This window comes from Hemicordylus capensis, chromosome 2 (genome assembly GCF_027244095.1).
Source record: "Hemicordylus capensis ecotype Gifberg chromosome 2, rHemCap1.1.pri, whole genome shotgun sequence".
Taxonomy (NCBI): domain Eukaryota; kingdom Metazoa; phylum Chordata; class Lepidosauria; order Squamata; family Cordylidae; genus Hemicordylus; species Hemicordylus capensis.
In genome coordinates, this window is record NC_069658.1 from 158,551,134 (window position 1) to 158,564,563 (window position 13,430).

A 13,430-nucleotide genomic window follows, 5' to 3' on the forward strand; every position below is an offset into this window, starting at 1 on the left:
GGAGTTTCCCATTATCTGGGAAATATACTAGCAGGGATTCAACCCAACAACCTCTTGCTCCCTAGGCAAGTTACTTCCCCACTGGACCATTAGGTTACTCCCTACTTGATTCTTTTCCTGGCTCAATTAGCTCCCTCAGCTCCATCACCCTTGCATTGCAGTCTGGCTCACAGCGCTCTCAAGTCCAGGTGGAGCAGCAGGGCTAGCAGGAGAGGTAGCGAGAGAAGGAGGAGCAGACCAGAACACGCTTGTAAGAACAGCATCCCTCCTCCCACTGATGCTCCCCCTCCCTCCCTTTAATCTAGATCCGTGGTTCCCAGCCTGGGTTCTTCCAGATGTTGCTGAACTACAACTCCCATCATTCCCAGCTACTCCCATGCTGGGAGTTTAGTTCAACAACATCTGGAGGGACCCAGGTTGGGAACCACTGATCTAGTTCCTAATTTTTTGGTGTTGGTCTTACAAAACCATTGTGTCCCTCCCTGTGCCAGGGGCAGCTGGGGCCTCCAAAATGTGGGGGTGCTACAAGCCACTCCCACACCTCCATCCACTTCTCTCTACCCACTCAAAGCTCCTCCTGCCTGTTCCACCAACAGTACTGACAGCTAGATCAAGCCTCCATGGGCAGAAGCAGTATTCTGCTGAATACCAAATGCTGGGGACAAACCAGAAGGGAGGGCTGTTTCCCCAACTGCCTGTCTGTGTGCAATTGGTTAGTCACTGCCGGTAACAGCCGGAGGCTCAGTCTTTAAAAAAACCCAAAAAACTTAAGGGCAGAGAGAATGAATATTAGGTGTCCCCACCCCACCCCGCACCCCTTTAAGGTGATAGTTCTGTGGTATTTGGTATTCAGCAGTTGGTCTTCTGAAGAATACTGTCTCTGCCCATGGAGGCTTGATTTAGCTGCCATTGCTTATGGATGGAACAGGAGCTTTCTGCAGGAGAAGCTGCAACTGCCATGAGGGGCTTGTAAGTATGAAAAAATCATCTCTCTTCTTCAAGGTTGCTTTTGACTTCCTCTTACCAGGCTTCTCTTTTCGGATGAAAAAGAAGCTTGGAATATAGAGGAATATCTACAACTACCGGGAGGGACTAGAAACCTCTCTTTCTTGCTGAAGTAAAGATTATTCGCAGAGTCTGCCCAGAAGCATCTGGAGAGAAGGAACTCGGTCCCCACAGACCTTTGTCCTCAGATCTTCGGCCAGTGGAAGGAAGCCCCACAAGCATTTCTCCAGTCCTGGGCAGGGGCAGCTCCATCAAAGCCTGGGAAAGCAAGATGGAAACTGCCCAGGGGATGTCAAGGAAAGGCAGGTGGTGCCGTCGAGTCAGTGTCAACTCCAGGAGACCACAGAGCCCTGTGGTTGTCTTGGGGAGAATACAGGGGGGGATTTAACCATTGTCATCTCCCGTGCAGTGTGAGATGATGCCTTTCAGCACCTTCCTATTTCTCTGCTGCCCAATACAGGTGTTTCCCATACTAGTCTTGGAAACATACCAGTGGGGATTCGAAACAGCAACCTCGTGCTCCCTAGGCACGTTACTTCCCTGCTGCGCCATTAGGTGGCTGCAAGGTGATGTGACAAGTTACAAACTTGGATGTACCCAAGTGGATGTGCCCAGCTCCAGGACACAACACTTTAGTTGACAACTGCGGCTGATGCAAAGGTTCTTCTTGTGGACTCCCCCAGCGTTGTACAAAACAGGGAATGAAATCCTCCAGCCTTGATCCCATTCACACTTCCAACAAGTTCCATGCAAATCCTCCCGCTCCCAATGAGGCACTTTGCCTGGGGTTATCATGGCATTTCCGTGTCATGATAGGCAAGGGCTGGGGTCCTGCTTCCCAGACCATGCACCCCAAAAACTTGTTCTGCCTGCTCCTGGACTGTAGTGGGAGACAGCAACCAATGAAACCGGACTAAGTTGCTTACATCATGGCATGTCAGACCTCCCTCACTCTTCATTTCTAATATTAGCAATAGCAATAGCAATAGCACTTACATTTATATACCACTCTATAGCCGGAGCTCTCTAAGCGGTTTACAATGATTTAGCATATTGCCCCCAACATTCTGGGTACTCATTTTACCGACCTCGGAAGGATGGAAGGCTGAGTCAACCTTGAGCCCCTGGTCAGGATCGAACTTGTAACCTTCTGGTTACAGGGCAGCAGTTTTACCACTGCGCCACCAGGGGCTCATTATTTGACAGAATATGCATCCCCTCCATTCATTGTAATTTTTTTATAGTAAGACAGGGAGAGTGCAAGTTGTACAAGTTAGGAGGACTGTAAAGTGTGCAGGCATTGGGGAGCACAACAAAGAGTGAGCTGGAAGGGGAAGGAAGAGACCTCTCGGAGAACTTGCACTGGGACCCCAGAACTTGGTGCAATAGCTTCCCCAGTCTTAACAACTTGCCCGCAAAAAGCAGCTAGACATGTGGAAGTATTTTCTTTGGAAATCAGGTACTGCAAAATTGTAGCAGTGTGGTGGCTGGAAAGCCTGAACTCTGAGCCAGGGAAGTCCTTTGCCTTCGGTAAGCCCCGTCTCTTGGCCTTGGCCTCAGCCCTCCTCCTCCTTACACCGACAACTTGGAGGAAGTGTTGCAAACCTACCTTGCAGAGGAAATAACCAAGAGGACTTCTGTGAAGTGCTTTCAATACTCCCAAGCCTGCCGTTGTTACTGCATATATTCTCCAGAACAACAAGAAATCGATAAACACACCATTACACTAAAAGGAACGAAGTGTCTGTTCTCTCACCTTGAAATTCTCAAAGAAGCCACCACCCCCATTCTCTATCTTGTCATCATCTCCAGAGGCCAAGCCCATCATACTGCATCTCTGGATCTGCAGCTCCTCATAAAGACTCTCGAGAAGAGCACTGCGGGTCCGCTCCTGATCCAGAAAGAGAAGGCACCCAGGTCGGAGAACAAAGAGGACACAAGCACAGACAGACAGCCAAGTCAGAATAACAGAAAACAAGGCAAGTATATATATACAGTATATAGGAGGGCCAGTTTACACAATTCACAGAGGAACCTTTTTCCTGGGCTGCAGGTTACGGGCTGCATGCATGTTTGAATGCTCCCCCCACACAAAAACAGCCTCTGCACACAGAAAACGAGGTCCTGCCATGCCAGCAAACTCTGACTCTAAGACTGAGAAGCAAGGTGAAAGCGGAGACAAGGGGCTTTTCTAGAGAGCAGTAAAATGAAGGTTTTTCAAAGCTTCCACACAACTTCCTAATGCCATCTCGCCCACTGTCCAGATGCAAGCATCGGCTTGTGTGGGCTCCCCATTGACTCTCTGGCTACATGCTGAGCACAGACCTTGCCCCATTTTCACAGCACCACCTCCCAGCCAGCACTTGGCATAGCGTATGTCTCTTCAGCAGAAATGAAAAAGGGACAGATTCTTCTCAGAACCCACGAGCTGGGTGGCAGGGAGCACTGTGAAAAATCACACAAAGTCCATGCTCAACATGTGGCCAGAGAGTCAAACCATGATAGGAAGGAGCATGGGTACCCACGCAAGCATCTGGATAGTGGTAAAATGGCGGCTTAGGAAGTTGTGCAGAAGCTGTTTAAAAAAAAAAAAAACCACACCCCTGCCATCTAGAAAAGTCCAAGGATGTCCACCTTCAACTGCAAACTCCTACCAAGTTCTATTATAAATACTTCTCTTCTTTGGTCTTTGACCAGTTAGAAACTGTGTGGAGGAGACCCAGAAGTGTGAGGAGATGCAGCTCCCGATGGCATCGACTCTTAGCCCAGTAACCCTATTGACCATTAGGGGCACGAGGGGTAGAGATAGTGAGCAATTGAGCCCCATATCTGACTACAGGTTTTCTACTCTACTTTCCCTTTCTTAGGCTGATAGTCTCAGGTTTCATTCTCTCACCTGAGAGACAGACTTCCTCTTCCTCTTTTTCCTTCCTGATGTAGCAAGAAGCTAGGAAAGGCCTAGGCATGTAGGCCTTTCCTAGCTCTCTTGTAGCAGAATTCCCTCCCGGGTTCAGAGTGCAAAATTGACACCAACAGTTGAGAAAAAGCAGAATTTATTGCCAGCAATGATCTCAGTGGAATAGCTCCCAACCTGAGATGAAGATTACATCAGTGACTTGAGGTCTTATACTCATCTTAAGTGTATTCAGTGTATACAATCCTCATTGGTCAGCATCACTTAATCGTCATTTTACAATTATTACCATTATTGCAATTAGACAACATTCCTCTATTATAATGGAGCATTTCTCCCCCTTGTCATCTTGCTCCAGCTACTCCCCTTCCAGCCAGATGTGTCCTTGAAGGAGTTAGTTTTCACGCTTCACTATCTGGAGATATCAGAGAGGGGCCTCTTGCCTGAATTACAACACAAGACAGATTGATGACTTGTAGCAACTTACAATTAAACACTTTGCAAACCCTTTAACCAATTCTTAACCACAACCTGAGTTTCTGCCTCACTCTGAGGCATTTCCTAAACAAACTACTTCACTTAGCCCGCTTAAGTTCCCCCCACGTTAGCACTCTGCTAACCCTGTTTTACTAGGCGCAGCAACACATGAGTAGACCCCTGACCGGGAGGCTACATACAAGCAGCCTCCCGGCCTGGGGGGTCTCCCCAAAATGCCCCATGCACTTGCACGAGGCATCTTGGGACTTCCAGGAGCCGGGCGGCCCCCAATCCCCACCGCCCCTCCTGGCTTCGTGACAGAGCCCAGAGTTGTGTGGGCAGCCAATCTGGCCGCCCAGGGTCGGCTCCTGGCTCCTTGCTCAGCCCACTCTCCCCCCACAGAGCCCGGTAAGGCTCTCCACACTGCTTGTGTGGAAAGGCTCTTTGAGTAGGGCAGGGTCTGGAGCCTCAGAGCAGCAGGAAACGGATCCATTTTGCATGCAGAGTGACTTTGAGGAGAGCTTGCCCTCTCTCCATTCCCCTCCAAAATGGCAACTCACATGCAAAAAACCCCAAGCAAGCCTAAAAACACCCTGTGCTATTCAGCACTGTGCTATTCAAGAACAACACTGTTGGCTATTTAATTCCAACTTGAAAGTTTTCCTTTGCACATAATCCTTGCCTTTGTCAATTCTTTCTCCCACCTCACTGTAATATCTTTGCATTGATTCCCAGCTAACCGGCAAATTTACTACCACCACAACAAATACTTATATACCACTTTTCGACAAAAGTTTCAAAGCGGTTTACACAGAGAAATAATAATAATATAAGATGGCTTATTTGTGGTTTACTAGGCAATGCTCTAAAAATGCCTTGATAACTCTAAAGAGATCAGATCAGCTGCATTTCTCTTCACCAGGGAACTCCTTCAGGTCATTCTCACAACCTGTGAGCAGGGCAGGGAGCGTGCGGTCGGGGGAAGGCAGGATCGATCTGACCTTTTCCCCAGATGATCTTTACTGTTTCCGGGACTGCACGACTCACAGGCCCATAAATGCCATGCTCCTCATGGCAGCACAGCCATCTGGAGGCCTGGGGAACACAGCCTGGCCTCCAGAAACCCCTCAATGCATTGCACAAGGAGCCAGGCGCATTGGGGGCATTTCCACTCCAGGCAGCCCCAGCAGACACATGACCAGGGTACCAGTCTACCCCGAGAATAGCCCCAGGACAGAAATTCGGCTACCCGGCAGGGCAGCGCCAAGATCGGCTCTGACCGCCGGTGCTCCATGCAAGCAGCTCTGTCCAGGCTGCTCATGTGAACAGCCTCCTTAGCTTTTTCGAAGAGATCGCATACCAGAGTGGCAAAACACCTCGGCAACCTTCGCCTCCCACTCCTGTTCCTTCCAGGATTTGTGCTGGGTGCTTCTGCAGCACTAAGAAACTAACCGGCCTGCCATTATCCAGGTTCTTGTCCCCAAACAAGAATGGGTCACATTATCACCAATCAGAGTCAGCGTTACCAGTGTGATCACAGAAGTCAATTCGGTACTTATTTAAGGATAGCAGAGGACAACAAGCAGCACGCTGTGCATTGGTGGAGAATGGCACACACATGATACACTGGCCATTCTTAACAAAATACACAGAACCATTGAGCACGAAAGGCTTTACTTCCACATCTTTTAAGCAATGACAAAGCAATCTGATCCCTGCCTCTTGTTCCTCTGGGCAGAGGGACAAAGTGCAACTTAGATTAAGACCCTGTTATAGAGGCACATGACTGCCGCTCCCTGCTGCTAATACAGCAGAAGAGCCCCACCGTGGCCAGTAGGTGCCCTGGTGAGCTGCAGCAATGTCTGGGAAGTGGAATCCTTCCTGTGCTTTCCCATGGACTCCTCACTTTCCAGTGCTCCCTGCGTGCCTTCCCAGATGCCACTGGAGTTTGCCAGAGCATCCAGCAGCATCTTTAAGGGTCTCCACCACTGCGGGGAACAGCGCAACATTGTGAGCAGGTGGGCAATGGGGATAGTCACTTCGGAAGGGTTCTTTGACTTTGGCCAGGAGGATTATCTGACTTTGGCTACTTGGAGGCAAATATTTACACAGGCCTAATGGCCAGGAGCAAGGAGCTTAGGCAATGGAAAAAGTTCAGAGATGCAGCAGGTGCTACTTTTGAAGTGTTTATGGCTCCCAGGTGTGCATTTTACCTTGTAGAGAGTCTCCCCAAGGGCATGGTGATGAAGCTGCACTACCACATAGGCATGCAGGAAATTGGAGGCAATCATGTCAGGGACAAAGGGAGTATTTTCATCCTGGAAGACAATGGCCACAATATCGTTCCCAATGTGGCGCTTCCGCTGAAGCTGGAAGGAAGCACACAAGAGAGGGAGTTATCCTTCCAAACAGCAAATAGCCCAACATGGCCTACTTAACCCCACCGGCCTCCCATCTCAGTTGAAAACCTGAATCCATTCTAAACCCCACTCCCAGCTTGCTCCATCAACACTAAAATATCTATATGTCGCTACCAGTCTAGATGCTCATACATCACTCTCTCTTCCACCCCGTCCACAGTTTGCAGCTCCCTAAGCACCACGAAGCACCAGGTACCTGCTGGGCATCTCCCTCTGTGAAGGGTAGCTTTGTAGAGACATGGAACATGCTCTCCTTGCCCCGGAAATTGGTGCAGACAGACTCTGTTCCTGTCTGACCTCTCGTAACATCCAAGCCACCTCGGAATCTGAGCAGATCAGTCCCACATATTTCAGGAAAGGTGGGGGGTGGGGCGAGGCAGAGCGGGGGAAGAGGAGAAAAAGAAGAGAAGAGTAAAAAGAAACACTTTATTCAGAGATGGAAATACAAGTCAAGTGAGGGCACATTTTGTAAAATGCACGTCTACCAATTCTTCATAATGCTTCTGCAAGATTAAAGTTCTTGTTGGAAGTGAAGGACTTTGCGCTGTCTCATGTCTCAATGACATAGGAGGACAGACTAGTGGGTCAGAGGGCTAGAGAGGTCAAGACATTGGTCATCCTTTCTCTACTGCTCTGACATTATCCCTTTGGTATGTAGATTGCTACTCTCAGGGATTGACTTCCTGCATGCCTGCCTGGCCACTTCCTCTTCCTTCTCTTTCCTTTCTTTTTCCTTGCAACATGCAATGCAAGCTCCTCTCTCCCTGCATTATGTATGCAGAGATGTAGAATCCATCTGCATCCAGCTATCTAGATAGAGTAGAGATACTATTTCTCCACTTTACTATCTAGAATGGAGTTCACTAATAAATGCTCCATATATTGATCTGAAACGATGAACCGGCTCCAGGTTATTTTACTCTTAGCATACACGCATGCCTGGGCAGACTCCGCTGTGTTGTGCCTCTGTGCACTCTGCTATATTAGGAGAGTATCTCTTACCAGAGAGAATTCCCAACAGTTCTTTCATTCTGAGGTATAACTGGGAATGCATTTGAGCACCCAAGTAAGTTGTGGGAGAGCATAATTCAGAATAACATGCCCTCATAATGGCAAATAAAAGGGATGGCTCTCTAAATCCAGAGTTGGGAAATAAAATGTGATCCAAGTAGCCATTTAAGATATAGATGAAAACTTGATAGTCCACTGTGCTGCAGAGGGCAATGGACTATGGTTTTCATCTATATGTTAGATTCCAGAGCATTTAGCCAAGAAGGCGATAGCAATACAAAATGGAGCCCCTAAAGAAATATGGTTCTAAACAGCATAAGGAGAAGCAAGGATGGCATGTCTAGACTCCCATTCAGACACGTCTTGGGAAGACAGAATTGCACATCCAGTCTGTAGTGCTCTGGCAGGGCAGGGATACTGACCAAAAAAACCCAAAAACGGGTTTTTCTCACAGCAGGGATTTCTCTGCCATTGTCCAGGAGGGGAGGTTCCATTTGGGTCAGCAGCATGTCTACATCTTCTCCCTTTTCATTTGGAAATCAATCTGGCTAAGGCACAATAGGGCAGGTGTGTGTGCAGCCACCCAGACCTGGTTTGCATAACATAAGGCCCGGGGGCCAGATTCGGCCTGCAGGGACTATTTTACTGGCCCCCAGGTATCCTGCAGCAACATAGGAGCTGAAAACTGCCTTATAGCGCCATCCTATGCATGGTTTCTCAGAAATATGTTCCATGGTGTACCCAGTGAGTCTTACTCCCATGTAAGCATGCCTAGCATTGCAGCCTGAAAGCAATGACAATTTAGGGAGAGGAGAGGACTTGGCATTTATTTTGGGCTGGTTTGCACTCCAGGGGCCCCACTGACTGAGCAGGGACAGGACCTATTTTCTGGCCACTATTTCTTGGTTAAAACTATGGGTCTGTTGATAGGGGGAATAGGTCCACAAGTAACTAACGATATTTTTAATTTTAATGTAATGTGCTAAAAATTGACAGCGGCCCTTTCACGCCTAGTTGTGTGTGGTTCTGGCCCACTAGGGCATTTGAGTTGTGCAGCCCTGACCTAGACTCTTACGACTTGCAGCATCTTCCAACTTCTTCCTTCCCCCCTAGTTCATCCACATACACGCTCCTGCACGCAGAGTGTTGCATATTTGTTTTTGGAAATATTTACAAGCTAACTACTCAGTACCCTGAGCAGGGCTGGCCCTATCATACACAGCACCTTTGAGGAGTGAGGAGTGCTTTTGGCATGCACACGCACACACAACCCAGGTTGGTCTTTCAGTGTTGCCAAGTTGTGTGGCTTGTGCAAACTCAGCTCTTTGCACTTGCTTAAAGTTGACACTCTGGGCAACCAGTTGCCTTGCCCACCCCTAAGGCCGGTCCTGGTTCCAGTTCAGAAAGGTCTGGACCAGGCCTTCTAGTGCCTACACATGGTAGCACTAAGCCCATCACATCTAGCAGCTGCTGAGAGCTGGAGGTTCTCCAAGCTGATGATTAATAAATCAATTGAGAATGAATGGCCATTTAGTTTTGTGTCACTTGTTACATAGGAACATAGGAAGCTGCTATATACTGAGTCAGACCATTGACCTGTCTAGCTTCAGTATTGTCTTCACAGACTGGCAGCAGCTTCTCCAAGGTTGCAGGCAGGAATCTCTCTTTCAGCCCTATCTTGAAGAATCCAGGGAGGGAACTTGGAAGTTGGAACCTTGTGCTCTTCCCAGAGTACCTCCATCCCCTGAGGGGAATATCTCACAGTGCTCACACTTCTAGTCTGCCATTCATATGCAACCAGGGCAGACCCTGCTTAGCTAACGGGATAAGTCATGCTTGCTACCACAAGACCAGCTCTCCTCTCCTCTCACCTTGTTCTTTCACACTTCTCTGCTTCACGATTTAAGATTTAAGCAATCTTACTGAAAAAACAAGCAGAGTTCTGAGAATGATGATCTGTCGTAGATCATGGTTTTGTTTGCTCCACTTGAGACTACAAGTATGCTTGTGACAATAAAAGATCTTCCTGTGCTACCTTTCTTCTTTTATTTTGCCTGATCAACAGAGATGGGTTTTGGGACAAGTTATTTCACTTTAACGAGTATTGTTATAACACTTTGACCAGTTTTAAAGAACTTCTCCCAGTGACGCTACAACAACCACCCTCCGTCAGATTCCTGTTATTAAAGCAGAACTTTAAAAGAACCGCTCTTTGTCCGGTTTCTGTGTCAAACTGCGGGTGGCATTTGCAAGCAGAGGAAGTGTGCGATATTCGGCCCTGAGCAGTCTCTGAAATCCAAAGCACAGTTTGGATTATAATCTGCATTATTATTTAATACCCTTGATATTGCAGATGGGGACTGGAAGCTAAATGAATCTAAACTACTATCTTAGGAGGCCAACTAGTAAGTCCATATCTCAACTTATCTATGACTGAGAATTTCTGAGTTCACAGCCCATGCTTTTAGGGCCATGTTTGTGTGCGCGTCAATGTAATGCGCCGTATGGCCCCGCAATTGTTGTTGTTGTTTTAAAAGTTAAAACAGTATCTGACAGGGTGCCCAGAATCAGGACAGTGACGTCCAGCAAGGGGATACGTAACCATTTCCCTTCACGCTACAGTCCCAGTGAAGATCATCCACCTGAAGCCAATGGGAACTTCTTTCCCAGGGCGAAGAGCAGCCTTAGGGAGGGCCTGATCTGGATGGGAACTGTGGCAGCGGCAAAGAGTTCAGCCCTGTCCCACACACCATGGCCCCAGGCCAGACTGCCCTTCCCTGCTGTACAGCTGGCACACAAGGGCTAATCGCATGCTTGTTCTCACATTTATTTATTTACCATACTTATATACCACCCAAAACTCACGCCGCTACACGTAGTTCGGCCCTTAGTTCACTGCCTGCTATGCCCCCTTCCCTCAGCCTCCTTGCCTGCGGGCTGCCTGTCCTTTAGCTTCCTTATCTCCTCAGCCCTGTCCCCTGTTTTTAGCCATCCCCCAGGTGAGGCTTTAATTTTTCTGGGCTGGGCTGAAAATTGCTCAGACAGACAGTGCCGGAGGCATCCACGCAAAAGTACTTACCCGCGGAAGTCCTGCAGCTGGATTCTGTCCCCAAGGAGATCTAAGAACTCTAAGATGCCTAGAGACCAACAGATTGGAAGAGGTCAGTCTACATACCCCTACTAAAGAAAAGAGACTTAACAGATTGCGAAGACCATCGCGCAATATCCTTAATAGCACATGCTAACAAAATAATGCTCAGGATCATCCAATGCAGAATAGAGCCCTACGTAGAAAGGGAAATGCTGGATGTTCAAGCTGGTTTCAGAAAAGGCTGAGGAACAAGAGACATCATTGCTGAAGCACCCTGGATAACTGAGAAAGCCGAAGAATACCAGAAAGAACTCAATATGTGCTTTATTGACTACAGAAAAGCCTTTGATTGCATCGACTGAGAGAAGCTGGATTGGAAGAAGATGAGTGTGGTTGTTTGTTTGTTTGTTTGATTGATTTATATACCGCCCTTCCAAAATGGCTCAGGGCAGTTCACAACATGATAAAAACAATTAAAACAAATTAACAATTAAAATCAAACTATTAAAACACAATAAAACCAATAAAACAGCTAAAAGCCCTGAAAATCAGGGCAACAGTTTAAAACAGTTTAAAACAGTTAATCATTTCAAACTCTGGAAGGCCAAGCCAAACAGGTAGGTTTTAAGGGCTCTCTTGAAGGACAGCAAAGATCTCAAATTACAAATTTCTGCTGGGAGTGCATTCCATAGCCCAGGAGCGGCTACAGAGAAGGCCCGCCTCTGCGTCGCCACCAGACAACTGGAGACGGCAACTGGAGACGGACCTCCTCAGATGACCTTAATGTGCGGTGGGGATCATGTAGAAGAAGGCGCTCTCTTAGATAACTCGGACCTAAGCCATTCAGGGCTTTAAAGGTAATAACCAGCACTTTGTATTTTGCCCGGAAACATATCGGCAGCCAGTGTAGCTGTTTCAAAACAGGCGTCATATGGTCTCTCCGGGTTGCCCCAGAGACCAATCTGTTTTAAAGTTGGAGGAAGAAACATCAATAACCTGCACTATGCTGATGACACCACGCTGATAGTTGAGAATGATCTGCAAGCTCTAGTAATGAAAGTCAAGGAGCACAGTGAAAAAAATGGGACTGCAACTAAATGTAAAGAAGACTAAACTAATGACAACAGGTACAGCAACCAACCTCAGAATTGACAATGAAGACATTGAAGTGGTAGATAGCTTCTGCCTTTTAGGATCGACCGTCAACAGTAAAGGATCCAGCAGTCAAGAAATATGCCGCAGACTAGCACTTGGTAGGGTTGCAATGAAGCCCTTGGAAAGGATATTTAGATGCCATGACGTGTCTACACCTACAAAGATTAGAATTGTTCGGACCGTGGTTTTTCCCGTGACACTCTATGGATGTGAAAGCTGGACTTTGAAGAAGCAAGACAGAAAAAGCATTGACGCTTTTGAACTTTGGTGCTGGAGAAGACTTTTGAGGATACCATGGACAGCCAGGAAAACAAACAAATGGATCATAGAATCAATCAATCCAGAATTTCCACTCGAGGCACAAATGACCAGGCTCAAACTATCATACTTTGGACACATTGTGCAAAGACCCAGCTCCCTGGAGAAGTACATAATGCTGGGGAAAGTTGAAGGAAAGAGAAGAGGACGACTAGCAGCAAGGCGGATGGACTCGATGACAACAGCAATGAATGTGTTGGAAATTCTCTGTGGTGAGGGAACCCCTTTCTCATTATAGCAGAGTGCACAGAGGCACAGCACAGCGGAATTTAGTTAGGCATGCGTGTATGCTGAGAGTAAAGTAACTTGGAGCCAATTCATAGTTTCAAATCAATATATAAGGCATTTATTAAGGAACTCTATTCTAGACAGGAAAGTGAGGAGTTAGGATCTCTAATCTATCTATCTAGCTGGATGCAGATGGATTCTGCATCTTCTCTACACACATGGTGCAGGGAGAGAGGCTTGCCATGTTGCAAGGTAGAAGGGCTGTTAGGGGAGAGAGAGAGAGAGAGAGAGAGAGAGAGAGAGAGAGAGAGGAAGCTAGTCCCTGAGATTAGCAATCTACATATCCAAAGGAATAGTGTCAGAGCAGTAGAGAAGGGATGACCAATGTCTTGACCCTCTAGTCCTCTGACTCACTAGTCTATCCTCCACTGTCTGAGACAAGAGACAGTGCAAAGTCCTTAACTTCCAACAGAATGCACCACTGAGAGACCTTAAAGGCCAAGTTGAAGACAGATCATCCTGGAGAGAACTATCTATGTCATCACTAAGAGTCGACACTGACTTGATGGCACTTAATCAATCAATCACCATATATTAATCAGAGGAATCGAAGCTAAGTTTCCAAAACTTACAGATGCAATAAGGAGAAGTGAAATTGCAAAACTTGCTGTGTTCCCTACAATCTTTGCACCCAGGGCTTCAATGTTAGCAATGCAGCATCTCCATCTCTTTATAAACATATCAGCTGAAAAGAAGCAATGAATGTTAGCCACTGGCTAACATCAGGGGCTCAAGGAACACTTGGGCGGCC

At 47.3% G+C, this 13,430-nt stretch overlaps 1 protein-coding gene across 1 annotated transcript in view; it reads right to left on the bottom strand.

Annotated features, from left to right (window-relative positions):
- Positions 1–11,042, bottom strand: part of LOC128342106 (rap1 GTPase-activating protein 1-like) — a 34,082-nt gene extending 23,040 nt beyond the window's left edge. Inside the window, exons 1-4 of the mRNA XM_053288988.1 lie at positions 10,907–11,042; positions 7,013–7,142; positions 6,610–6,765; positions 2,762–2,896 (exon numbers count right to left, since the gene is read on the bottom strand). Of these exons, the coding sequence (XP_053144963.1) occupies positions 2,762–2,896; positions 6,610–6,765; positions 7,013–7,063 (342 nt within the window). The 5' untranslated portion in view covers positions 7,064–7,142; positions 10,907–11,042. The remainder of the gene's footprint in view (positions 1–2,761; positions 2,897–6,609; positions 6,766–7,012; positions 7,143–10,906) is intronic.
- Positions 11,043–13,430: the final 2,388 nt, after the last annotated feature.